The sequence below is a fragment of the Chlamydotis macqueenii genome, chromosome 8, assembly GCF_036417535.1.
Source record: "Chlamydotis macqueenii isolate bChlMac1 chromosome 8, bChlMac1.mat, whole genome shotgun sequence".
NCBI classification, from domain to species: Eukaryota; Metazoa; Chordata; class Aves; order Otidiformes; family Otididae; genus Chlamydotis; species Chlamydotis macqueenii.
Window position 1 is genome coordinate 6,109,065 of NC_141563.1, and position 24,700 is coordinate 6,133,764.

The 24,700-nt window shown below is 43.6% G+C and overlaps 1 protein-coding gene across 2 annotated transcripts in view; it reads right to left on the bottom strand.

Moving 5' to 3' along the window:
* Positions 1–24,700, bottom strand: part of NR5A2 (nuclear receptor subfamily 5 group A member 2) — a 77,754-nt gene that overhangs the window by 51,474 nt on the left and 1,580 nt on the right. Inside the window, exons 2-5 of one of the 2 annotated variants that reach the window (XM_086753856.1) lie at positions 18,917–19,054; positions 17,422–17,540; positions 15,971–16,112; positions 12,612–13,258 (exon numbers count right to left, since the gene is read on the bottom strand). In XM_086753856.1, coding sequence (XP_086609982.1) covers positions 12,612–13,258; positions 15,971–16,112; positions 17,422–17,540; positions 18,917–19,054 — 1,046 coding nt within the window. Of the gene's footprint in view, positions 1–12,611; positions 13,259–15,970; positions 16,113–17,421; positions 17,541–18,916; positions 19,189–24,700 lie in introns of those variants that run through there. The other variant, XM_086753855.1, reaches the window with a different exon arrangement.

Here is a 24,700-nt window from a genome sequence, read left to right on the forward strand (position 1 = left end):
GCTGTGTGCTACATAGGACATTTCCCAGCTGTTTTGTACATTCAGGACTTCTCTGCTGGGTGCAGACAAAAGAACAAGGCCTCACGCCGTGTTTCCCTTTCGCTCCCTGTAACCTAACGATATGTCTGGTATGGACATTTAGTTTTGTCTATTTCATAAATTAGAAAAACCCCACAACTGTCAAAGTATCCCTGGCATGATGATGAAATGAGAAATACAACTGTAGCTGGATCAGCCTAAATCTCGTTCTAATCCTAAATCACTTTGGCACTTGCCAACACCTAGTTGATGAAAAACTCAGTTTAACCCATGAATGTATATAAAAACACACGTATGCAGACACACGAAATTTCAGCACATTGCTTACAAGTGTGGTCAACATTTTCTCATTGGCTATTTAATTCTGTCTTATCACATGCTGACTTTGAAAATTTTGAGCAGACTTCAAGCTCTTACCCCAAATAATCTGTAGGAGCTGTGTTCCACTATGGAGATGGATCTAAATTGACTAAATCTAAAAGCGTAAAAAAAGTTGAACTATGGATAGGACATAAGGCTAAATCATGCAGTTGTTATTAAAAAAATGCACAGCTGAAAATCATTTCATGTTTCCCATTGAAGAAAGCCTGAGGTAGAGCACTGAATGACTACTTTTGTGACATTCATGAAATTTGGAAACTACGGCTAGGCATTGTAGGCTACTCTAATAGAGGATTTTGCTCATTTGAGTGTTTGATCAGTTTTGAATGCCCAAATGGCCTATTAGAATTTCCAAGACATAAAGAAACTACTTTGAAATGTTTATATGTGTAAAAATTATAATCTTTATAAATACACACTCAGATACACATGAAATGATTTGTCCCATTTACGTCCCACCATGTGCTTTTTGTGAAAATTGCTACTGAGCATCAAATATTTTATAAGATTAAAGGCTACAGCACTCTAATTCTAAAGAAAAGCATTCGACTCTTGTCGGTTTTAATGTAACATAACGTTTCGTCATTAAGGAAAAAGCCTTAAATTAATTCATTGACATACTACACAGACGCTACAAGTCCAGTTAATTGTATTTTTGAGTGCTTATGCCTGATTCAGTCATTTAAAACAAAAGAAAACAAGGAGTATTTGCCATTTTAAAAAAATAATAATAATAATTTGGGGCATGAGTCATTCCTTACATTCTTTTCCAGCTACAGACAATTTCTGTTGGGAAAAGTGCCATATAGTATCGACAGTGACAACAAATTGTATTGTCCGGTGAACATCTGTTTCCGACTCCCACACTGATATTGCAGGTTGGGTATTTCTGATTTAGTCTTCACAGGCTGCCCGACCACAGAGGAACTGGAAATTACTGGTACGTTCAACTTTTATTATTGGAACACAGGAAAACTTTATCATCATGCTGGGAAGTTCTGTGTCTTTTGAAATATTGGAAGGAGGGTTATGTTAGCACAGAGGGCCCCATGCGATAGTTCTTACGAAGAAGGAGAAAAGCGGATCCTGCTCATTGTGCCTGTTGGTACATGTGGGTAGGCAAGTCTGAGACAAAAAATCTCGAAATGGAACAGTATTTCTGTTACGGGGCGGAGCAGGCTGAGGTTTAGCATGGGTTCCAGGATCTAGCCCTAGAGAATGTCAGTCTCAAAGAAAGAACGCATCTTTTCTGACTCACATGCATTGCACTATGACAGCAACTTACAGAGAAAGGCTGTGTTAACTCACTAAAATTATTCCTACTGAAAAGCCAGGGACAATAACAAGCAATCTTTTCAAAACTGAGGGGAGTTTGTTAGAATGATCAACGTCATTTTTTTTTCTCACAGTTGTGCCACCGTTTGTTATTCAGCCTGGAGAAAAAGGTAAAGTTCCGCTTTGGCAGGGACAGAGAAATGAAGATACAATCTTGATAGGCACCACGTGCCAGTATGATACAGCTCCAACTCCTGGTCTCTAAATACACCAGCCAGTGCTGGGATAAACTCCTGAAAACCATCCTTTTTTACAAAGAGGGAGAAAGGGAAACTCTGCTGAAACTCCTGTTAACACTAATGAGAGTTGCCAGCATGCAGGGGAATTGAAGGCAAAACATGTGGAGCTCCCGCTGAAGTCAAGAGGAGAAGGATATGCCTTAAAGGAGAAGCATGCAAATTAAAAATATCTGGTGTTCAACATTACCAAATGAGCTAGCCGTGTAAACACTGCCTTTGAGGGCTAACCCTTCCCACTGGGAATGCTACCCCTGAAAGTTCATTCTTAGTCAGGAGACAGCATTGCCCTCCACCACCCCTGCAGCATGAGAACGTGTCTTGCGAACGACAGGTCCAAACCAAAGTATTTGCCATGTGTTTATTCCTACTTAAAGCTGTTATTGTTGCTGTTGCTAATATTCTTGTTGTTTACTCACTGTATTATAAACAAGGACCATTGTTTTCAAAGGCCTGCATCACAAAGGCAGTTTTTTGATCCAGCTACAAGGATTGCTACTCCTTGTAGCGATTTTGGATTTCTCAAAGACTGGAAAGTCTGGGTAGAATCTTAGCAGTATGGCAAATAAAAAAAAAATACTGAGATTCTAGGTCTCAGTCTCAAATACAGAAAATTGCCTGATGCTGCTTTTCATGAGTGTAATATTTACTTATCCAGGTACTAACCCAAATGATACTCCAATGGTATTTGTTTGCAAGCAGCTTGCTTTCTATGTCCCTCTCTTCTCTCCAGGTGTAGACAGATGGAACATCAGTGATTTTGGAGTGGTTACAAAAGAAATTGAAACGGTTTTATACTGTTTTTAATAGTTTGGATTAACTACATTTGTGGTTTTATTGTGATTTTGACTAAGCTCCAGGAGTAGCAAGATGGAAAGGAGACTGCTGGCCTGCTCGACCCACTCACTCTGAACCTTTTTCTCAAAGATTTTCGCCTTTTCTCCAAAGGGTGCACGAGAAGTTTAAGGGGTTGGCACTGAATCACACTGACTGTTGTGGAAGATCTTGATGGGATAAGTCAGTGGAGCCCAGAGCCACAAGGAGCTGTAGTTACTCCTATCTAGTGGCTGCGGTACTAACGCTGTTCCCAAGAAAGAGAAAGGAAAAGAAATGGAAATAAATAATTAAAAGAGCATTTAGAAAGAACGTGTAGCAGATGAAACTTAATAACTTGACCCAAGCACCTTTACAGAAGAAAACAGGAAACTGGTAGATGCTGTGAGTGAAACTGGAAATACAGGATTCAAGATCTTAACTTGCACCTTTTATTTGGACAAAATTCTCATTGGCCTCGGTAAAGTTTTCTTCTGATAAGCAGTACAAGACTGGGCCCATAAGCACAACCTGACTCACACTGAAAATTACTATATGCAGAAAGACTTGTCCAGCTTTCTATTTAGGAGAGAGGTGGTGAGGGATTGTGACTCAGCACCACCGCCCGCTCCATTCGCTCATTACTCAGGACAAACTGTGAGACGGCAGTAAGTATTCCCCAACAAATACCAAAAGGTATCCAGATAAAACAAACAGACGGTGCTGACTGTAACGCCAGAATAAAGACATCCAGTGTCACTTAGTCAGGGTGATGTTTCCTGTATTCCGCAAACATGCCAGTAAAAGAATTTCCTTGGCATACAGACAACGTGGAAATGTCCTTTTAAAAATCAGTTAATACCAACAGAACTCATGAGCTAGCTGGAACCATTTCCTATGCTATGGAAAGAACACTTGAATAAGGTTCACCAAGACATTTCACCCTCCCAACCTTCCCCCTCCCCATCTATTTCTGGATGTCTTCTTTTGTTCACCCTTTGCTAATTATAGTGGCCTTGCTTAGGTGATATTTATAGTCTTAAAAGAGTTGCCTGACTTTTAGAACACTTTATTCATGTATATTTCCTGTGTTTATTGTTGCCTTAACTAATTTTTTTAATTAAATTTACTCGATCCAAGATTTTATTTAGCAACAAATATCAAAGTAACTTTTCTTTCAACAAATGCAAGAACTGAATTTAGATGTAAAAAGCATTTTTCTATTTCTGAATTTCTGAAAATAGATTTTAGTTTCTTTCCCTCTCCAAGTGATGGGTATGACAGACGATTCCAGAATTAGACTAAATGAAATTTCTTTTTTTTTACAATATCAGTATTTGGTATCTTACTTTACTAATTTATCATATCTCTTTTTTTTTTGCCTGTAATGGTTGCTTTAATGACTGGGGTGTTTCCAAGAGACAGTGTTAAATATTTGTTTGCCCAGACTGCCTCAATGTTTACCTAACCACCTATAAATGAACCAATTACAGGAGTGGGAAAAAGGCATTGAGGATGTCTATCTAAAATTATAGCCTCACTTTCCCACCAGCACTGTATTTTATCTCTTTCTTAGTTTTCCTTAATTCCTTCTTAAATCTGCCCTTTTGTTTCTTCTGTAGTTGCTCTACAAATGTGCCTGTAGCAATGCCAATAGCAGAAACTTCCAGTTCCTATTTCCAGACAGCAAGTAAAGAACACTTTAGGGAAAAAATTGGTGCGTGTCTTTCAACTCTACGGAAAGCTGAGGGACCTGGGGTTTGAGTGCCATGTGGGAGCAGAAACAGGGTGGCTGGCTGGGGAATGGCCTCCAGCCTCACAGGGCACCTCAACCTGCCTGCCTGTACCCCATTTACCCAGCAAAGGGTCGGCCTGAGGTCAGGGGGAAGGAATGTGTGAGAGGCAGATCCACCGCACCTGGGTTAGACAGTTTTTTAGGGTTTGCTCCCAGAGTGATTTGGTGATATCCCGCGCAAGGCCCTGAGAGCACCTGCAGGCCCTAACGGCCCCACCTGGCCCCCATCCACGGTGCCATTTAAACTCCTGCCAAGGCCCCGGCCTTCCCTGGCCTGCCTCACAGGTGAGGGTCTTGCCTCATCCCTCCAAATTGTACCTCATTCCTGGGGCTTGTGAGGCCTTGTCTGAGGGTGGTGGGCTGGGCTGATCCTGCTGGCAGCCGTATGGCCTGGGCCTGGTTCGGGGGTGGCAGGCCCGTGTTGCTCTGTGGAGGTGGAGGGGGCCGCGGTGTCTGCGGCGAGCAAAGATTTCAGATTAATGTTATAATGCGGTAAGAAAGTTGTAATTCAGCTAATGTGAACTCTGAATAAAACTGTGCTTTTCATGCAGAGTTGAAATGAAACTTGATAATGAAGTAATTTCTTATTAGGGAAAAAAAAAATCAGAAAACAGTTAAAGGCTGTCCTAAAGATAGTGATGTTACACATCAGTTTGCTTTTAACCGCTCTTTCCAGCGAGGTGTGAGAAAGTGGAAGGGATTAAATAGCTATTTAGATGTCACTTTGCTACAAAACTTGCACTGCACTCATCTGAGTACCAGATTTTGGACATTGCTACTATCTTCATGTTTGCTGTAACGGAGTTCAAACCAAATGTTTATTGTTCATTTGCATATTACTTGAATTGCACTCAGGTTTAAACTAATTTTTAAAATATTATTTCCTCTTGTACTAAAATTCACCCTTTCCTGAGGTTACTATTTTTACATATTGGCTTGTGGGGGGGATAAGCAACTGAATTTTATTTCTAGCATATGAAAATTTTCTTTGCTTCCTTTTATAGTCTTGTAACTTGAGGCTACGAAATAGATCAACTATGATAGCTTCAATACATGACAGAAAAAAATATTTATGGCTAAGTTTTTTGCTAGCTTAAAATGCCATGCTTCCCTGGCAATAGATGTGTTGTTCTGTTTTAGAAGTCTGAAAATCATATTGGCAAAAGTTTGGAAGTAGACAGACACCAGACAGATGTTTAAGTGCTATCTGCCTCTTGACTTTACTCCCTCTATTTGAAACTCCCTTTTACAATAATGTTAAAATTGGAAATGGAAAATACTTAAGTATGTTCCTGTGCCTATATAGCTGTATAACGCATCCAACGTTCTGAGTGATCTTACAATTTACGGTGCAATTCGAAAGCTCTCAGCGTTAGGCCTTTTCTCCAACAATGAGTCTGATGACTGAATGTTGTGGAAAGCACCTTAGTGGTGCTACTACAAGTAGGACACAGTTCCTCACTCTCTATGGTCTTTGTTTTGTTCAGATGTTGCACTTGGCATGGCTGCCATATGGTTGTATTTGTTGCTTCATCAAGCTATGAATATTCAGATCTCTTAGTCTGGCATCACAAATTGCACTTTCCTCTGCTTTTGTTGTCATTTCTCAGCATTTTTCAGCCTGAGACCTGAGCGGGTTATGTGAGCTACTGACTCCGCAGTGCTGTATATGCAAAGATGATCATCCCTTGATCGGGAGCACCTTACCTCTACGTATGAAATTATAGAATAACATCCCTTTATATTATAAAGTTTCAGCAGGGCTGGTAGGAAGTCTGGAAGTGACTCCAAATGGCTAGGATTTCATCCTCGCTGTAGGTGATCCTAAAGGTTACAGGTTAACAGAAGCACGTCCTTAAATCTGAACAGCCTTGATAGATTTATAGAGGCAAACTTTTACTGTAACTAGGAGCCATCCCATACAACAGAAATATCGTACAAGTATCATACACAAGTGCTGAATCTGAATGATACCGGTATCCTACCAAAACTCTGGATCTAAATGAAACAAGTTCTCCTCCTGTGGTAAGATTTACTGCCTGTTCTAAGAAATGTCATAATTTGCAGGGGAGAAAGTGGCTTTTTTTTTTTTTTTTTGTGGCAGAAGCTTGCAAAAAATTGAGTTCTTTGCAAGTGAAGATCTGTCATTCTAACAACAAAACTGTGACTTTTTTAAAGCAAAACCAGGAAACATAGCTATGATTTTCCAAGACTGGAATTGTTTAATTTTTAATGTGCAGAGCTCTCTCTATCACTTGGCAAAAAGAGCAAATCCTCACAGCAGAAAATAATGGTTAAAAATAGTGGTCTTCAAATACATAAAATAGATCGTGTTAACATGGCTGAGCATTCCCTGTTCAGTTTCTTAGCCACTATGGCAGTCATTATTAGAACTCACTTTGATATCACTTTGGAGCAGCCAAAGCATACAAGATCTGAATCTTTGTCCATCTTGCCGTACAGCAATGGCAATGCGCCCAAGTAATCCTTCTGCTGGTGCTGCTGACAGTTCTCAAACTTAAATGGGAAACTTACACTTTGAAGGAAAAAAAATAATAACATGTAATATTAAACTCCTGTTTTGTGCAACAAATGCCTCCGGCTCACAGATGAAGGGGCAAGCGTGGCCCTTTCCTCCTTCTGACAGAGGCTTTCCCCACAAGGTTCAGCTAGGTGGCAAGTACAATCCCATGCTTCGTTAATCATCTCTGCTGAGGCTTCTCTCTATAGCAGTGATTTTACTGTTTGTGAAGTTATTAATTATTCTAAAGCAAACAATTATTCAGCTGTGTGAGAGAAATACTTTTCCCTTTCCCCAACACTTTAAAAATATTTAAGAATTTTTTTTTTTCAGGTTTAGAAACACTCAGGCCAGACTAAAAATCAACAGCTACAGGTGACGATGTATTAACTAATCTGATTACTGATACTGTGGGAAATCCTGGGCCGCAGTTTCTAGCAGCTTCCCTGATTGAAAAAACACTGCACAAGTTTTATTTCATCGGCTGTGTTAGTTACATTTCCTGTCCTGATAAACGCATACTACAAAGTCCAAAAGCACTTCAAGTTATCAAATTGCCTTTGATTACTTAAGTCTAAATAATACATCAACCTTTCATCACCCTGAAGAAGAACTTTTAAGGTATTCCACTACTGGTATTTTTTCACAAAAAAAAAAAACCCAGCATTTTTTTTCCTATTCTGTGTTAATTCAGTTTAACAACCGGATTTCTGTACTGTAATTCCTTACTTTCTGTGCATTTCTTGGCACTTAATTACGTGGAGACTGAAATTTTAAATTAAAGCTGATGTATTGAGTATTATATTACTCTATCTAAATATATTTCACAGAAAAATTTAAAAGACTCCAGGAGTTCTGTTAAACCTATTCACACTAAGTTTGCACTGCTTTAAGAGGTAATTTGAAACTCTGCTACTATAGTTGTGTTCACGGGGAATACGTAATAAAAACTAGGCCTCTAGTAGGCCTTCTACAGTGGAAGTTCTATAGACAGGGTCCTTTTGAGATTCGTGGTTAAACCACTGTTTCTTTGAAGGCTGCATTTGCAACTAGCATAAGCATAGAAAATTTTAAACTTACGGCAAGAAATCTAGCCCAGAACAGACACAGTCTGACATCAATGAAGGGCCTAAATTTGTGAACTCCGTGAATAGTTCTAGGATGAGCTCCTTTAACATGAAGTACGGACGGCTCTTCCTGCAATCAATCACTAAATGGGTTTGTGCTCGCATAGTACTTTGACCTATGACATCCTCACTGAAATCGCCAAGTAAGTCAAGGTAGTATTTTTTTGTGAGTCACAAGTCCTTTAGTGCCTCTTTGGTCACTATCCACATTTAGTTGATTTTCTGATCCTCAGCCAGCAGAAAGTGTCCTGAGGACTGCTCTACAGTGCAGGTTCTGTGTTCTTCCTGCCCCAAGCAGAGACCCTTTTCTTTTATGGGTTCAGGAGTATTTAGCTTTGGAAGTAGTTGTTGAATTTTCCCTGATGCAAGCTGATGAGGAAAGACCAGTCCAGTGGAACTGTCTGCATCCTTTCTTGGGGCCAGGTAACCTTTGGACTCCAGAAACTCTTGCAATATTTTCTTTTTAGCTTTGTACAAAGACCTTTCACCTGACTAAGACAGCTGGCTACAAATCTAGCATCCCCAGGGCATTCCAGAGTTTTCTTAGCCTAGGATAAGATGGATATATCTTGCTTTTATATTTACTGAGCTTTCAACAACTCCAGAATAGCAAACAAAGGCCTTCTTTACTATTACTGTTAGTATCATCATGAGTCCATCGGGAGGTTATCTCTGTATTATTTCATCTGTGTATAAAGAACTATACAGAAACGTTCCTCATTATAAATGAAAGAATTATGTGATGTCAAACCCCAGAACTGACAATGTAATTACTAATTACAAAGTATTCTGACTTCACAAGACAGAAAGGTAGGTTTGAGATTTTAGCAGGTGTTAAATTCAAAGTTATGGGGTTTCAGCTGGCTGCTTTGGATCTTCCTCTGACATTGTTACTAATCTTGACTAGTTTGGTTCATTAAGATTTCCAATAATTTCTGATATCCAACGTGAGGATAGGAGGACCTGCTCCATAGTCAGTATGAGCATTAGCCTTAAATTATGTACTTAAATTCATATGCAGATCAAATTCTGTAAAACGCAGTGCATGCTGTAGGTGGCTCTGCCCAGTCAATATTTTTACCGCAGCACGTTTGAAAAGAGATGTTGGCAATTTGTAGAGCAACAAGTGAGAAGATTGTGGTAAGCATAAGCTGATGAATGCTTCATGAAATAGTTTTAAAACATGTTTGTTAGCACTTGAGATCTCTTTTAAAAAAATCAAATTTTCAACCAAATGGAAAGAAAAAGAGAAAACTTAAAAACTGTAGCTCACTGGTGGCTTTTTGTTATTAGCTCTAGGGTAGAAGTGGCCTAAACCACTGACAGACTGGGACAGCATGTTTTTATCATGTCCTTCTCCCTTTCAGTCCCTCCAGAACTCTGCTAGCTACAAACCTCAGCAGAAAGGAAAATATTTGCCCTTTTATATGAATTGAAGAGACAAATGTGTAAGACTAAACTTAAAATGAAGTGAAAGGATCCAGTAAAGAATTGCAAACATGCTGTTCAGTAACTCGCAGCCAATTCTGCAAGGCATCACTTATCACAACAAAATCATGATGAATTCCATGCAAACCATATTTGTACTTTTTTTTACCGTTTAATTATTTGAGTCCTTCAAAATTTTAGTCCCAGAGATTTGCTAATGCACTTGTTCAATCTGAAAGACATCTCAAGATTCAGTTGTTAAGTTTAGGTAAGCAGGAATAATAGGAAAATGTCTTCTGAAGCAAATACATACTTCTCAGCTGTGTCTGGGGAGGGAACAAAGTTAGCTGGTTTGAAAATCTAGTTGCATCTTTATTACAATTGCTTTTTCCCTTCCTTCTGCATTTAAAATCTGTCATATCCTTAGGTTGTTTGTTTTGGTTTTTTTTTTTCTTTTCCCCTCTCCTGCACAGGTGTTAATGTTCTGTGGAGCAATCTGAAACAGCTGCTTGTGCTACCTGGATCAGAAGGACCTGAAACTCTGGATGGAAAGAAGAGAGCTGTGTTTGGGAAAGGTTTGGAAATCTTCTGTTTAATTCTGATCCCCTTCTCTCAGCTGCAAAGAGAGGTGGTGTTACCCAGCGATGTTAACAAGGCAGAGTCTGATCTAAACACGTTTTGAGCACCTCGCTTTTTTGAAGTTGAGAAGTTTAAAATTCTTTGCATTATGTGTAAACTGGTTCCTAAATATTGGGTGTGGATGGATTTCCAAGTTTGGTGTTACTGTTCTGGAATGACGTGCAGTTTAGTTATCTTGTCCAATTGGGGAAAAAAAAAAGATCTGGATGTTCTAGAAGGTATGAGACTGTCTGAACTCTAAGTTTCTATGGTGTAAAGGGTACAAATACTAAGATGAAACAAATGGCTTCTAAAAACATGTGAAAGTCAATTCACTAGCTGTGCACAGTGAATTTCTAGAATACATGTGTTCCAGAAGTCTGTATCTACGTGGAAGTATATATTTATATACATACATCCAGAGCCAGGAGAAATTGGTCAGCATTTTCACAAAGCAAAATTCTATCTTTTAGGTCCATACTAGTAAACATATGTTGGGTGAAAAATGTCATACAGGCTGAGGTCAGAAGTGAAAACCGTCTCTAAAACTGTTCCCAGTGTAGCATGTTGAATGCTTATAAAAATCTACCTATAGATTAAGCCATGGAACCATAAAAAGTAAATGTTGCTTGAATATCTTTTCATATTCTCACTTGAATTGTAACTGGAATTTTAAGGCAGATCATAACTTAAAAATTCTTACAGGGAAGAGTACCTGTTCTCCAGGTCTCACTGATTTTTAACATGGTTACTCCCCAGTGTAGAGATAGAAAGATCTGGTCCCTGATATTTAGGACATAGTCTATTGGAAATGTAACAATTTTTGCAATTTTAATTTTTAAATTACTTTAAATGAGTAGCATGGCTTATAGCTTACTATAAAACTGTAAATATCTTAGCAAACAAAGATGCAACAGTCTTTTCCTCTGTTTAATCCATTTTCTTTTTCCCCTCTGAGTAAACTTCCTCCCTTCTTTCTCTTTGTATAGACTAAGTTTTTAATGGTTCCTGCAACCATTCTCTTGAAATATTGGAGAGAATCTAGAGTTGTGTATACGACAGATACAGCTTGCTTTTCTTGTAATCAGGCTTTATTTCATGCGTCTGCATCGTGATGGTTATGACAGAAATACTGTTGTGGCAAGCATCCTGACTGCAGCTTTTAAATGGCATGTCCCTCTGTGCTCTTGATCTGTGCACATTCAGTTCTCAGGGAACTTGTACAGTAATTGTTGTATTTGGATATTGTATTATTTTCCCTTAGCTTGACAGTAGTCAGCAAGAAATTATGGATGGTTGCAAAACTTTACAGATTTCATCAGCAAATAGTTGTGGCAAAAACATCTCTGTGTACCAGAGAGAGATTCAGTAACTAGCAACATAATAGGGAAATTCAGATGTGCTTTGAATTCATCGTCGTGAGGTTTTTCTGAGATGGAAGATCTTTTATTCATTCCAGAGCTAATTCCTGTATCAAGAGAGTGGTTAAAAACCATATTTTATCTCTATGGTCTGATCCCAAAATTCTGGCTTGAAAATTCAGACCTGACCATAACAGTCCACAAGATTACCTTAACAAAATTCCAAGAAATGTAAATGGGGGAATTTCTGGCCACCAGAGAGCTGCGCGTGAGGTGCTCCAACAAAATTAAGAGCCTAAAGCTCACTGTAGCCAGCCTAGATTAAAGAAATCTCCCATGTATCAATGGTGATGAGAACCAAAAGGAGTCCTTAAGGTATTTTCTTCCTCCTTGCTTTTCTGTCCTGTGTATACCCTGCTTAGGATTTAGCCTTCACAGTTAACCGCACACAGGAGAACGCGCAAAGTAATAGCCCAGTGAGAAAGTGAATATTCCAAACATGGACTTACATAAGGGGTGGACAGAAATAGCGTTTCCCCGTATGTTAAATGAGGTTAACAAAATAAATACACGAAACGAATGTAGAATGGTGTAACAGGCATGCTTACAACTCTGAGTAACAAGCCAGACGGCGAGCAATACTGACAGGGAAGAGGTAAAATTTATGCGAGGCCCTATGGAGGTTAATAACAGTTGTGATAAATAGTAAGGTACAGAAGAGCCCAACTGAAACATGAGTCTCTTCGCTACAGCTAATTACAGGCTCAGGTGGAAGGCAACTACAAATTTCTCCTCACAATAGTCTGCCTACTTCAAGCCAAATGAATTAAGAATGAGATACTTGAGGGGAAAGAAAAAACCCCAAACCCGTACTTTTCTTGCTTGAAGTACGACATTGTAACAAATGACATTTTTTTTCTTGATTGAATGATAATACAACATAAGATTGTTACCTACCTTAAGTTCTCTAAAAAAGATGCTACTCCTAGCCCACTCAACAATGGAGAAGAGGGTTTGGTCAGCCATTTTACACATAAGCCCAAACGTGTTGAGCTTGTCGTGTTTGCTTCTGTTGGCTTGCTCTTGCTGCAGATAGGCCATGATCTTAGCTTGGACTTGCGGCTCGTCTGGCTCACATTTCAGGAGTTCCAGTATCAGATGTGGAATACTTGCTGGTGAGCTCGTTTGATAACTATCCATGTATGAGTAGCCCATTATCGACTCTGGTGAACTAGTGTAAGGGTCAGGGTACTCGGACTTGATAGCACGGCTTGGAAAATGGCCGTAGGGTTGGTAACCTTGCAAACTGCCATGGGGCGGCATTGTCATACTAATCGGAGAGGTTACAAAGGGACTTCTGTCATAGTCTGTAGGCGGCAAGGCAGTATGGTTCAGAGGTAGGCCTTTGGAGGCAGAATGGATGTTCTGGATCGCAGAGGATATTGTCAGGTCGGTCGGCATTGCTTGGATCACCTGAGTCATGGCTTCCAGTTTAAGTCCGTTCGCTCGGATCAGAGCTTTCTTCTGCTGCTTCAGCGCCCTGTCTCTCTTGTACATTGGTCCAAACTTGTTTCGACCGCCACGCATTCGGTCAGCTCGCACAGCTGTCGGGGGAGAGGAGGAAGTAAATCATAATTAAAACTTGGAATTGGCGTTCTTTAATGAAACATATATTAGGACAGAGAAGAAACGTAAAACTGTAACTCCATTAGGGTTTCTTTTTTTTTTTTCCAAATTCAAAAGTAGCACTTTTATTCCTAAAGAAAAAGATTAATTTTGACTTGACAAATGTCACTTTTTTTCTGGTAATTTAAATATCACATGCATATATTACTAACATAGAAGGACTTCTCTTTACATTGATTAGGACACAGGGACAAACACAATGGTTGGCTACAGGAATTTCACACCTGCTATGGGATCATGTGGAGATCTCAATGTATATTTGGGTTTATGTCAAGCTACTATGTCATTAAGAAACAAGGGCTGATGTCCAGAATTTGTCTGAGACGTATCCAGCGGACCACACTGTCTCATTATAATCATTCCATTACTGCCTTCCACCGCAGCAAAACATCTGAAACGTAAATTGCGAAATGTTCAGTAGTCACAAAGGGGAACACGTTTTTCTTGGCAAAAAGGAAATATTTCCTTTTGACAATTCTGTTCAGGTTGGTGTAAAACTTTTAAGGGATTTCTAGTTAGCTGAACAGCTCTAGAGAAATGTTTAGCTGCAGTTGGAATGTGCAGAGACAAAGCTGTCAGCTTGCTGCCTTCCACGCAGGTGGAAATGAAACAGAAACTATTGACACTCTTCTGACTTGTAATATCCCTGGAATTAGAAATAATTAAAACAAATCCACCTCAACAGCTGCCTTGGGAGTCATACTGGTGGTCTCTGTCGCAGCAGTGTCTGTCACCACAGTATATGTGTACTGGACTCGCGAGGAGCCCTCACCAAGCCCACCTTGCCCAACGGCAGACAGATTGAAAGAGGAACCTTTGACAGCCTGGTGACATGTTGAGACTGCTGAGATTGCTGGAGGTTAAGTTCTTGAGCTTTTTATCTTAGGGATTAGTAGAACATTAAAAATTTATTATGAAAGCTAGATACGCATAATACTGTACATTATCATAAGGACTTTAACGTTTAATGTTTTTTTTTTTGGTCATGGTAATTTATGAACTAGACTCTAAGGCTGTATCTATCGCTGTCAGGGAAATACATGCATAAATGTCACAAGTATTTACAATTATGGAAGCACGTGTTCTTCTGATTTTCTAAACAAAGGAAAAAAAGTTGCATGGATGTGTGGATAAGGGAGCTAAAGTACATTTTCTAAAGTATCTGTAAAACTACAGGCACTTGGCTGAAATCTGTAGTAAAAATGCTGCTGCTAATATTGCTGTTGAATGCTGATTTTGAGCAAAATGCAGGAAATTAAAAGAAATTAACTTTAAAACTATGTACATGGTATCCTCCCAGATATTCCACGATTAAAAACTGTGAGGCAAATTGCATTAGCTTTTGTATAACTCCTATAGACATGAAGGTGTAATCACAGAAGACAATATTTGGTCCTGCATCATTGTCAGCCATTGAGAGGAGTCACAAGTAGATAAATGTAGAAATGTTATCCTTATTCTCAACATCAACAATGAGAAAAGGATTCTAAATATCCTGTTATTGTGATGTTTGAATTTGGAAGAACACGCAGAGGTCCAGGATGCGTAGTGCAGTGCGTTGGTGCTAGCTCAGCCTTATGGGCAAACAGAACGGTATTGAATCCATCAAACCGCAGGAGGCTGATTTTTCTGTTTATCTTCAGTTATATCAACAGCTTTCCTCTGCCAGAACCAGGTGATTGGCTCTTATCCTTTACAGTTCCCTTCATGGTTTACGGCTTCCCTCCTTAGCCTGATTTTCCCTGGTTAAGCCTCTAGGGTGAATCCCATTTCAGTACAATTGTAAGAATAAGGAATTTAGGAGCTTGCCCTTGGTCAAGCAGAAATGCCGCTCGCTGTGAAATTTGAATTTTAATACATTCTATAGCAAAGTTAGAATGAACTGTGTATGATTCTCAAGTTCAAGTTGATGATGATTTTGCATTCGGTTATCTCAAAGGGTATTGCATGCTTCTCATTGCTCTCTGTACACCAGAAAGTGAAACGAAGTCAAAAAGTGTACTTCAGAATGCCTCGTGCTCTTTCATTTGTAACAGCATCTCAGGTGCAGCATCACACGAATATAGGACACAACCTTGGAAGTTATTTGGTTCCTTAATCTCAAAGGCAAATCGATGTGAGAAAACAGCTTATTTTAGCTGTTTCTCTGTTTTCTGCCTTATTGTCAGAAGAATATGTGTATATAAAAAAACCAACCTTAGATAAAATGTAAATAAAATCGGATCACTCTCCATAGCAATGACCAATTTTTTTTTTTCTAATCTGGACACTTCCTATATATTTTGGTTCAATCTAAATTAAGTCTTTTTAAAAAGCTGCAAAACTATTCTATCTAGATCCATGCATTCACAAACTCTGAAATCCTGAAATATCAAATTATATATATTTATGAAAAAAAGGATTATGGTTTTGACTAGTCGTTAGTGATTTGCCATTTACTCATGAGATTTTTTTTTTACAAAGCAACAGTTTCATTAAGCATACAAAGTCACCTTTTACTGTAATTTCAAAACCACAATAAATACGTAGCATTTTTAAATAAAATAGTATGTAATAACACATGAAATCCTATCACTTTCAAAATTCATCTCTAGTACAGTTGACAATATCAGCAAGAGTATAGCTCTTACCTTCCAATTTCATTCCAACACTTAGACATTTTTGAAATCGACAGTAAGGGCATCGCTTTCTCTGTGTTTTGTCAATCTGGCAATTCTGATTTTCTATACATGTGTACCTTTTGTTATTCTGGACTGTTCGCTTAAAGAATCCCTGCATGATAGACACAAAAGTTAGCCTGCTTTGCTTGAACAGCATGTTTCAGCATTTTATTTTATGGAAATCATTGTAACGTATTTCTCACGCACCACTCAAGCACTTATGAAGTTACGTAGTTTATTTTAAATTACAGTGAGATGAACCCCAGAGAAAACCACCGGACTCCAGGGGAGGTTTTCTCGTGTCAGTGCAGTTTTCTAGGCTTACACCAAATCTTGGTCAGACTGGCTACAGTCTCCTGTGCCCCTACCAGCGGTAGCAGAAATAGTGAGGCTGACCAGTTCCTTTTGTGTTCTTTAATCACTGCAAAATTATTAAAGTCTTCCTTGGCAAGTAGTTCTACGTGAAATAAGTAGGGACACTGTGGCAAAGACGACAGAAATACAGAGTACTGCTGGCTACTGCACATCCCAGTGGTGCGTGCTAGGGGCATAGTAAGTGCTTGTTGTTCACTTCTCATTGATTATTTTTTAATGAAAATATAATGTGCTAAGTTAATTTTTCCATGCAACTAAATATTTTAAATGGCATTGTTCTGGCAAATGAGTTCGCTTTACAGTGCATTATTTAAATAACCGTAAAGAACTCTAAAAAAAAATTTTACATGGCAAATTTGACATGTTATAAATTCACAAGTATTGAAACTCTTTACTGTAATAGAGCCGTGCAGATACACTTAGCTTCCAACGTGATAAGCTGCATTTACAAATATTTTATTGTTAAAAATAATGAACGATCTAAACCAAATCATACATTAGTTACTTGACTTTGTGTGTCAAGTGAGCTCTGACAGTTACAGTTTGCGTGAAAAAAAAAGCGTGATAGTCACGCAAATATACATCCTAGTATTGAAGGATGAAAAAAGTGTTAAGCAAGCTGCATTAGATTTTTGCAAAGCTGATCTGTATCGAGGATACTTTTCCTACTTTATCCTCCAGGAAGAGAGATACTCTGAATGTATATAAATCAACTAAAATCAATATTTAGGACAGTTAGGAATGAAAGTTGTTCTACAACTACATCACTTCACAACAGCAAAATACTTAAAAGCAACGAGAAAACTACGATGCAAAACAGCCCACGCTGTTTCCATTTGTGCAGGGGAGAGCTCTCCAAGAGACTTCTAAATCCTAAAGCTTTCTGGTGGTTAATTTTTTACATGCATGTAACAAGAAACGTTATCAGGGGGAAAAAAAGAGCCGGATTATTACGCAACTGTTTTCTTTAATTATCTTCCCCCCCCCCGCTTGTATTTGAAACTTTTTGCTGTACTTGTATTTGTATGAAGTAATTAGTACAGAACCTTGCAGCTTTCACAGGTGAGAAGTCCATAATGGTACCCGGACACTTTATCTCCACAGACTGGACACAGCTCCTCAAGGTCTTCGTCGTAAGAGTAATTCACCATTTTAAACTGAGACACTGGGGAAGGGAGAAAGGGAACATTCAATTAGAATTTACATTAGTGTTCTGCAGCTGTTCTCATCTAGGGAGAAAGCTTGCCTACACCACTGCAAATTGGGTAAAAGAAAAGTTTTATTTTTAAAAGCACTGCTTGCGTTGGTACGTGCGATTTTCTCTCAGCAGCAAATGTGCACGCGGAACAAAACCCATCAGCTCCACAATTGTGTTCTAAATATTTATATTTACAGAGGGCCCCTAACCTACTCCTTAGTTTACGGAATCCCAGACTACAAGAATTCATTTAAATCCCCAACCGATCAGGCGCAAGCTTTAAAAAAGCAGAAGGAAAAGAACCGTTGTCACTTTTGCCTTTAAACGAACTCAGTTCGTTTCCTTTAAAGTTTTCCTTCAACAAGAGAAAAAAAAAATATATTTTCTGAGCCTGAACTTGTATCTTCTACACCCAGCGCTTCAGCGCGGGGCCGGTTTCTTCCCCTGCGCTGCTGCGGAACTTGCGAGGGTCCCGGGAGAGGCGAGAGGCGCCGGGCACCGCACCCCCCCACTTCGGGTGTCGCCTCTTTTACCGGTACCCTCGCGGCTACCGCGCTGCAGGGGCGGCCGGGGTCCGCCCGAAGCCCCCGAACTGGGAGGGGGGGAGCTGGGTGCCTCTCTGCCGGGGCAATGGGGCTGCGGGGGGGGAGCAGCCCGCCGGGAAAACGGCTCCAGAGCACGGCCGGGTACCGCGGCGTGGGGCGGAGGAGGAAGAGGGCTCGGCTCCCGGGCCCGGCACTGGGACGAAGTTCTCCCGTCCTCTCCCGAAAAACCGAGTGGGAAAGCAGGGGTTTTCCCAGCGCCGTGCCTCCTCTGCGGGCAAGGAAAAGGGCGGGCAGGTCGCCCCCGGCACCTCCGAGGCCCCCATCCCACCCGGCCCCTGCTTCCCAGGGGATAATTTCGAAAAAGCAGCCGGGACGGGAGTTTCTGCCCCGGGAGAGGCGCGCAGCGCAATGTCCGCGCACCGGGCTGCCGGCTCGGCGGCGGGGAACCCACCGCCCCCATCCCTCCGCGCAGCTCTCGGGCACGGCGACCGGCCCCGTCCGGCCCCACAGGGGCATTTCCAGCGCCATCCCATCCCGGGTACCCCTCCGGCGCCCAAATCCACCGCGGCGTCGGGGCTCCCCCGCCGCCGCCACCTGCGCTGTGCCGGGCAGAGCCCTCGGGGCCCCGTTCCGTGCGTGTGGCGGACGGGACGGGGGGTGCTCGGCGGGACTCCTCCCTGCCACAGACTTCGAGTCGGGGCAGCCCGCAGGCAGCAGCCGTCAACTTTTTTGGGGAAGGACCGAGGAGAGCCCGAACGTGCGGGGAGCGGTCGTGCCTTCCTCCCCCCCGCCCCTTACCTTGCATGTTTTCCGGCATCTGCCCCTGTTCCCCATTCGACCGGGCGAGTCCCAGCGCCTCCGTCTCCACTTTGGGCAGCATGACAAGGCGGCTGCGGGCCGGGCTGGGGGCTCCGTGGCCGTCCGCGACACCGGCACCTGGACACGGCAGCACAGATTGAGCTGGAGCGAGGGGCGCTCCAGCCTCTTCCTCCTCCTCCTCCTCCTCCTCTTCCCTCCCTCTGCTCCACGCCAGCCCTTGCCCTGCAGCGGCAGGGAAGCCTCGCCGCGGGAGCGGCGGAGCGGTAGTCGGGCTGCAGGCGGAGAGGAGGAGGAGGAGGAAGGCCGGGGTGGAGGGGGGTGCCGGGGAGGAAGGAGGGACCCCGCAGCAGCTCCGCCTGGGGCTCAGCGCGGCGGCAGCCCCGCGCCCCGATCCATGCGGAGCGGCACAGTGCGCGGGAGCGCTCTGCCGCCGCTGGTGCGGCTGGACAGGGTTCCCACCCCCGTCCCCCTCCTCCCTTCCTCCCTCCTCCTCCTCCTCCCCCTTCCCCCCCCCCCCCCCCCCCCGCCACAAGCGCGGCGGTGCCGAGTCGGGACCTCCAGCCCCGGGCCCGCGGGGAGGCGCTCCCGCAGCCCGGGGGGGCTCCACCGAAAGCGGGGGGGGGGGAGTGGGGGGGGCGCCACCGCCTTTGCAGCCAATAAGGCAGAGGCGGGATGAGCAACACCCCCGCACACGCACTTGCCCAGGGCGCTCCCCCACTTGCCCAGGGCGCTCCCCCACCCCGCGCCCGGTTGTTAAACGGCAGCTGCGGGGACCCCCTCCCCTCAGCCCCGCAGCCAGCCCTCTGTACCTATTCTGGCTTTTGGGGGTCTTCCCCCTCTAAACTTCTTGCGAAAGGTGCCGGTGCCGGTTCCATCGTTCGCGCGAAAGCCAATGCCCGCGGCTCGAGCGGGAGCCTCCCTTCCCCGGCTCGCGGGGCGGCGAGCGGCACTCGTGGGCTCGTCGCCACGCAGAACTCGTTTATGGCAAGCGGGTGTCTCAGCGGCGAGAGCCCGGCGAGAAGGGGCTGCCGCGCGGGATAGGCGAGATTTGCACCTTCGGAAGCACCCGAGCCCCCCACCCCGAGCTCCTCTGACACTTTAATCTCCGTTGCGCCTATTCAGAGGTGAAAATATTTGGCGGTGAAAATTGCAAGTGAGGCGCGCGGCTGTCTCCCACCGGCTGGGAGAGGGTTTGTGAACACGGACCCGCATTGTCACGCGTGATATTCCTGCGACGACGGCCAGGTGACCCCCCCCCCTTGGGACCAGCCCCCGGCGGTGCTCTTCCCTGGACGGTTTGAACTTTTTTTTTTTTCCGCGTCCAGGAAGAAGAGCTCCTTGCTAAATTCGGCGGAAAAAAAAAAAATCTGGATAAGAAAATGACTCTTTCTTTCCCTCTCCGCTCAGCACCACCGGTGCCCGCAGTCGCTCCGGTTCCTCTCCGGTTCCGCTCCGTTCCGCGGGGGCGGGGGTCGCGGCTGCTGGCCGGGGGTGACCGGAGGAGCCCCGGGCCCGGCTCGCTGCCGAGTTGTGCCGTCCCCCCGGGGAAGGGCTTGGGGCCGGTTCAAACCGCACGTCGCGAAGCCGCTCGGCGAGCTGCCGGCGGGGATGGGGCCGTACCAGTTTAGGGCAGCACACGATACCTGGTCCCTTGTGGCCACATCCAATTTGACACGGACTTCTAGCTCCCACGATTGCCTTGAGCAACCTTAATTACCCTTTCTTCTCATCTCTCCTCCGTTCCTCACTAAGTTCTCCAAACTTTTTTTTTTTTTTTTAATACAATTTCTCTCCTGAATTTGCCTGCCGCCTTCTGACTTTGCCTGAAGGTCTTGATTGACGCGGGTAATTATAATTATAAAAGATGATGGCTCGGGGAGCCTCCAGCAGCCTTGATTAATACAAGGAGCAAGACCTGGAATATTTTATACTTTCCTATTTAAATGTATGTACATTTACATTAAAAAAAAAACCCCACACTGTCTGATTTCAAATAATCCGAAGCTTCTTCTACCTCTTTGTTTTCAAGGTAGGAGCTTCTGCGTGATGATATTTCCAAGGCAAGCTCCAGTTTTTGACAGCTTCACAGAGGCCACACAACCCGGGCAAATTTCAAAGCCTTTTTTCCCGTAAGCAGGGACATTTCCAACTTTGAGGGTCCGCTCGATGAGCAACAAATAACGTGCTCCCTTCGCGCTGTGTGTTCCGGAGAAGTTTAATTTCTCCTCCCAGCAAGCAAATTCTAGCGAAAGAGAACTTTGAGAGGGGAGCGTTCCAGACAAACTTCGCAGAAGCAAATGAAATAAATAAAAAAAAAAAAAAAAAAGGAGGAGTTGAACTTTCCTGCAGGGAAAGTCGAAACCCAAAGCCGCTCCAAAAGACTTAAGGGAAGTCTTGCAGGAGGGGAGGAATCCGCATCCTCTCCCTCTTCCTCTCCCGCTGAGCCTTCCCGTTCCCCGCCGGCCCGGAGCCGCTCCGAGCACTCGCTGAGACCGGTCACGGCCACGCAGCCGGTCCCCAGCGCGGCGACACAGCCCCGGGCACGGCCCCGAGTACAGCCCCGGGCACAAACGCCCCGCAGGAGGCAGCGTGCGGCGGCCGCCGGAAAGTTCAGCACACCGGTTTGCCGCTTCACCTCGCACACCTCTCACGCCCAGCTTTACGAGACTTTACAGCAGGAAAAGTCCATCCGTACAGGCTCTGCCCTATTCCCCCCTCCTTTTCTATCCTTTTCTTTTAGCCCTCCTCTTTCCTTTTCTTTTTCTTTCATCCCCCCTCTTTCCTTTTCTATCCTCTTCTTTCATCCTCTCCTCCCGTCTCCATCTCTCTTCCCCCCTTATCACAACCAGATCACCCCTGTAGTACGAAGTGGGGGGAAGTGCCTCGAAACCTTCCAAATCCCGCAGCCAGCGGGCTCCTCTCATCACTTTGCCGAGGCGATATTGCTCGATATTGCCCTGGGGATGCATCCGAGCAGAGACTGTTCGTGCCTCCAACTCGGGCTTCGGAAAGTAAACTGTCCCCTCTAGGGAACTGGGGGGAAAAAAACCAAACCAAACCAAAACCCAACAAAAACCAAACCAACAAAACACAAAAAATATACTTTTCTCTCTTTTTTTTTTTCTTTCTCTCTCTCTTTTTTTTTTTTTTTTAACAACCCCCTGTCAGCGAACCAGCGGGTGCCTCAGGCTGAGGCACTTTCTGCGGTGCCCGCACGCCGCAGAGCATCGCTCCCCGAAGCCCATCGCCTTTTTTCCTGCTGCCTTTCGGGGATGCCGACCCCCCCGAACACCCCCCCCAACCCCCTCCCGGCCCTTTCGCAGCGCTCCGTCCCGCACGCCGAAGCCGTTTCCCAGCCCGGCCGCGCTCCCCGCACCGCTGTCCCGGGAGCGGCGGGATGCGCAGCTGCGGGAGACCCCGCGGCCGGCTCCCCCCGTGGTTTGGGCTTGGTTTTTGGTTTGTCTTTTTTTTTTTTTTTTTTTTTGATAACCGGCATGACTTCCGTAGGGAAAACGCATCGGAGCCCCGCACTGCTGAGACCTGTTGCCGCTCACGGTAATGATTTACCGGTAATGATTTACTCCTCCGGCGAGGGCTCTTTTGTCTCCGCCGGCGCTGCCCTTTATGCAGCCGGGGGTGGAAACATCTAGGGAAAAAAAAAAAAGCTGGAGCTTGGTCTGGGAATGTAACTCCAGATATATTTGTGTAGAAAGCAAGGCTCCTGTCAGGGCTGAGCGCCGGCCTCTGTATCGTAAGAGATAATTGATTTCTATCCTGCACAGACAGGCTTAAAAATGAAATTTCTTTTGCTGAGGCAACTGACCTTGATCTGCTGGTGGGGAAAAAAAAAAAAAAAAGTCTTATGTCCGCTTGTCTCCCTCCCACCTCCCCCAATTACGTTTTGAGGCTTGGAAAACTTTATTTAAAAATAATTAAATAGCTGATCTTTGTCATGGAAAGAAGTTTAAGCTCGTATCTCACTATCTAGCTCATATAAGATTTCTCCAGGCACAAGCGTAGAATCATAAAACAAGCCGTGAGAAGATAAACTAGGCGTAGTTTATACCGAGAAATCTTGATAAGGATCCTGTACATAGGCACGCCTGTTCACTGTGTGTAAGAACGCCTCAATAGATATCAATATACAAGGTTGCGTATCCATATAATGTATATAATGTACCCGTCTAAGATGTGAGCAAACTCTAAACATTAATAATAATCTGACGAGAGAAGTTGTAACGCTTTTCCCCCCGCTGCAGCCAGACACAACTCCTGCTGCTGCTAGTTCTTCCCTTTCACCCTACATAAAGCCAAGTTTGAGAGATGACCTCTAAATTACCCGCACTGACGAGTGGCTGGAGGCGTCGTGCCAGTATTGGAGATTTCCCTCTGGAGACCACGGGCATCATTGTCGCCGCTTTGCCTCACGTATTTGGGTATTTAAAACCAGACTAACTGGAAGAGATCGGGTGTAAATCTGAACACTGCCCCTTTTGTAGATAGCTCATTTGCAGTATAACGACAGGAAAAGTATTGAAAGGGAAGAAAATTGGTAAAAGTTTGCCACTATAAAAAAATCACCTGCAGCTCATGTCTTGCAGGCTTTGCCCGCGTCGTTGCTGGCCAAAATCCCAATCCAAACTTTCCAACGTAATATTTGCTGTCTTTGTGAATCATATAACATTTCATTATCTATGCATTCTAATAATAATAATACAGAAAAATAAACCTTGCCAAACTCAAGACCACTAATTACAATCCTGCAAACTGCCCGAGGACAAACATTAAAATTAAGATGGCAGTAAATATTATACAAGCTGGAAAATTTCACAGTAAGGAACTACAGGTAGATTATAACAATTTTTTCAAGTTAATGAAACAGTTATTTCTATTAAATAATCATAGCTAATGCTTATAAAAATTGCACAGTGTCCCTGAGGACACTAAGACGAGAGGCTGATTAGAGAAAAAATAAAACTAGTTAAGTAGCTTTGGATTGCCCCAGAATCGGATAGAAGAAAAAAATCCTAGCACTTCCATAAAAAATTTTTCTAAGTCCACGCGATGTTCTTCCTCTGGAAGATACGACACACTACTAAGATTTTGCGGGTTCCAGCTGTCTCTCTGAGTGATTGTAAACCTAAACGCAAGTGTTGGAAAGGGTGGTGCCCACTCACTCCAGCTCCAGGCTGGTCGTGGTTGCTTTCCAAGGGACAGGTCAGCCACCATTTACATTGGCGGAGTCCAATTTGCGTTCATGGGAGCTGGATCGGGCCCTTCTTGCCGGGAGAAAGCTAGGTCGCTCTTGCTGTGGCGTGTCACTGATTTATACCAAACCCTTGGTTACTGCCAGATGGGGGGATGCAGAGCTGCTTTTTCTGGGCCAGGCTGTGCAAACCTGTCCCGCTACATCTGTGACACAACACACGCGTGAGTGCATTTTGGAGGTACGGTGACAACAGTGCTCTGCTGACTTGTGCATCTCCCACCAACCTGTTTCTCCTATTCAACATGATTTAGGGAACCCTGACCTGCCAGTCTTTTGGAAGCCGTGAAAACGGCACTTTGTTGGTCTAAACATGACACACAGGAGCGTCCCATTTTCCCTCCTGCTTGGGTTGTATCATTTCACCCTGAGAAACCTTATCGGGGTGACTACTCTTCAGATACATGAGATGTATTATTATTTTACGATCTCATGGTGAAAGGTGAGGAGAGAAGACCAGAGGATCCTCTAGCACCTTTCCCTCCCCGGCAGCCAAA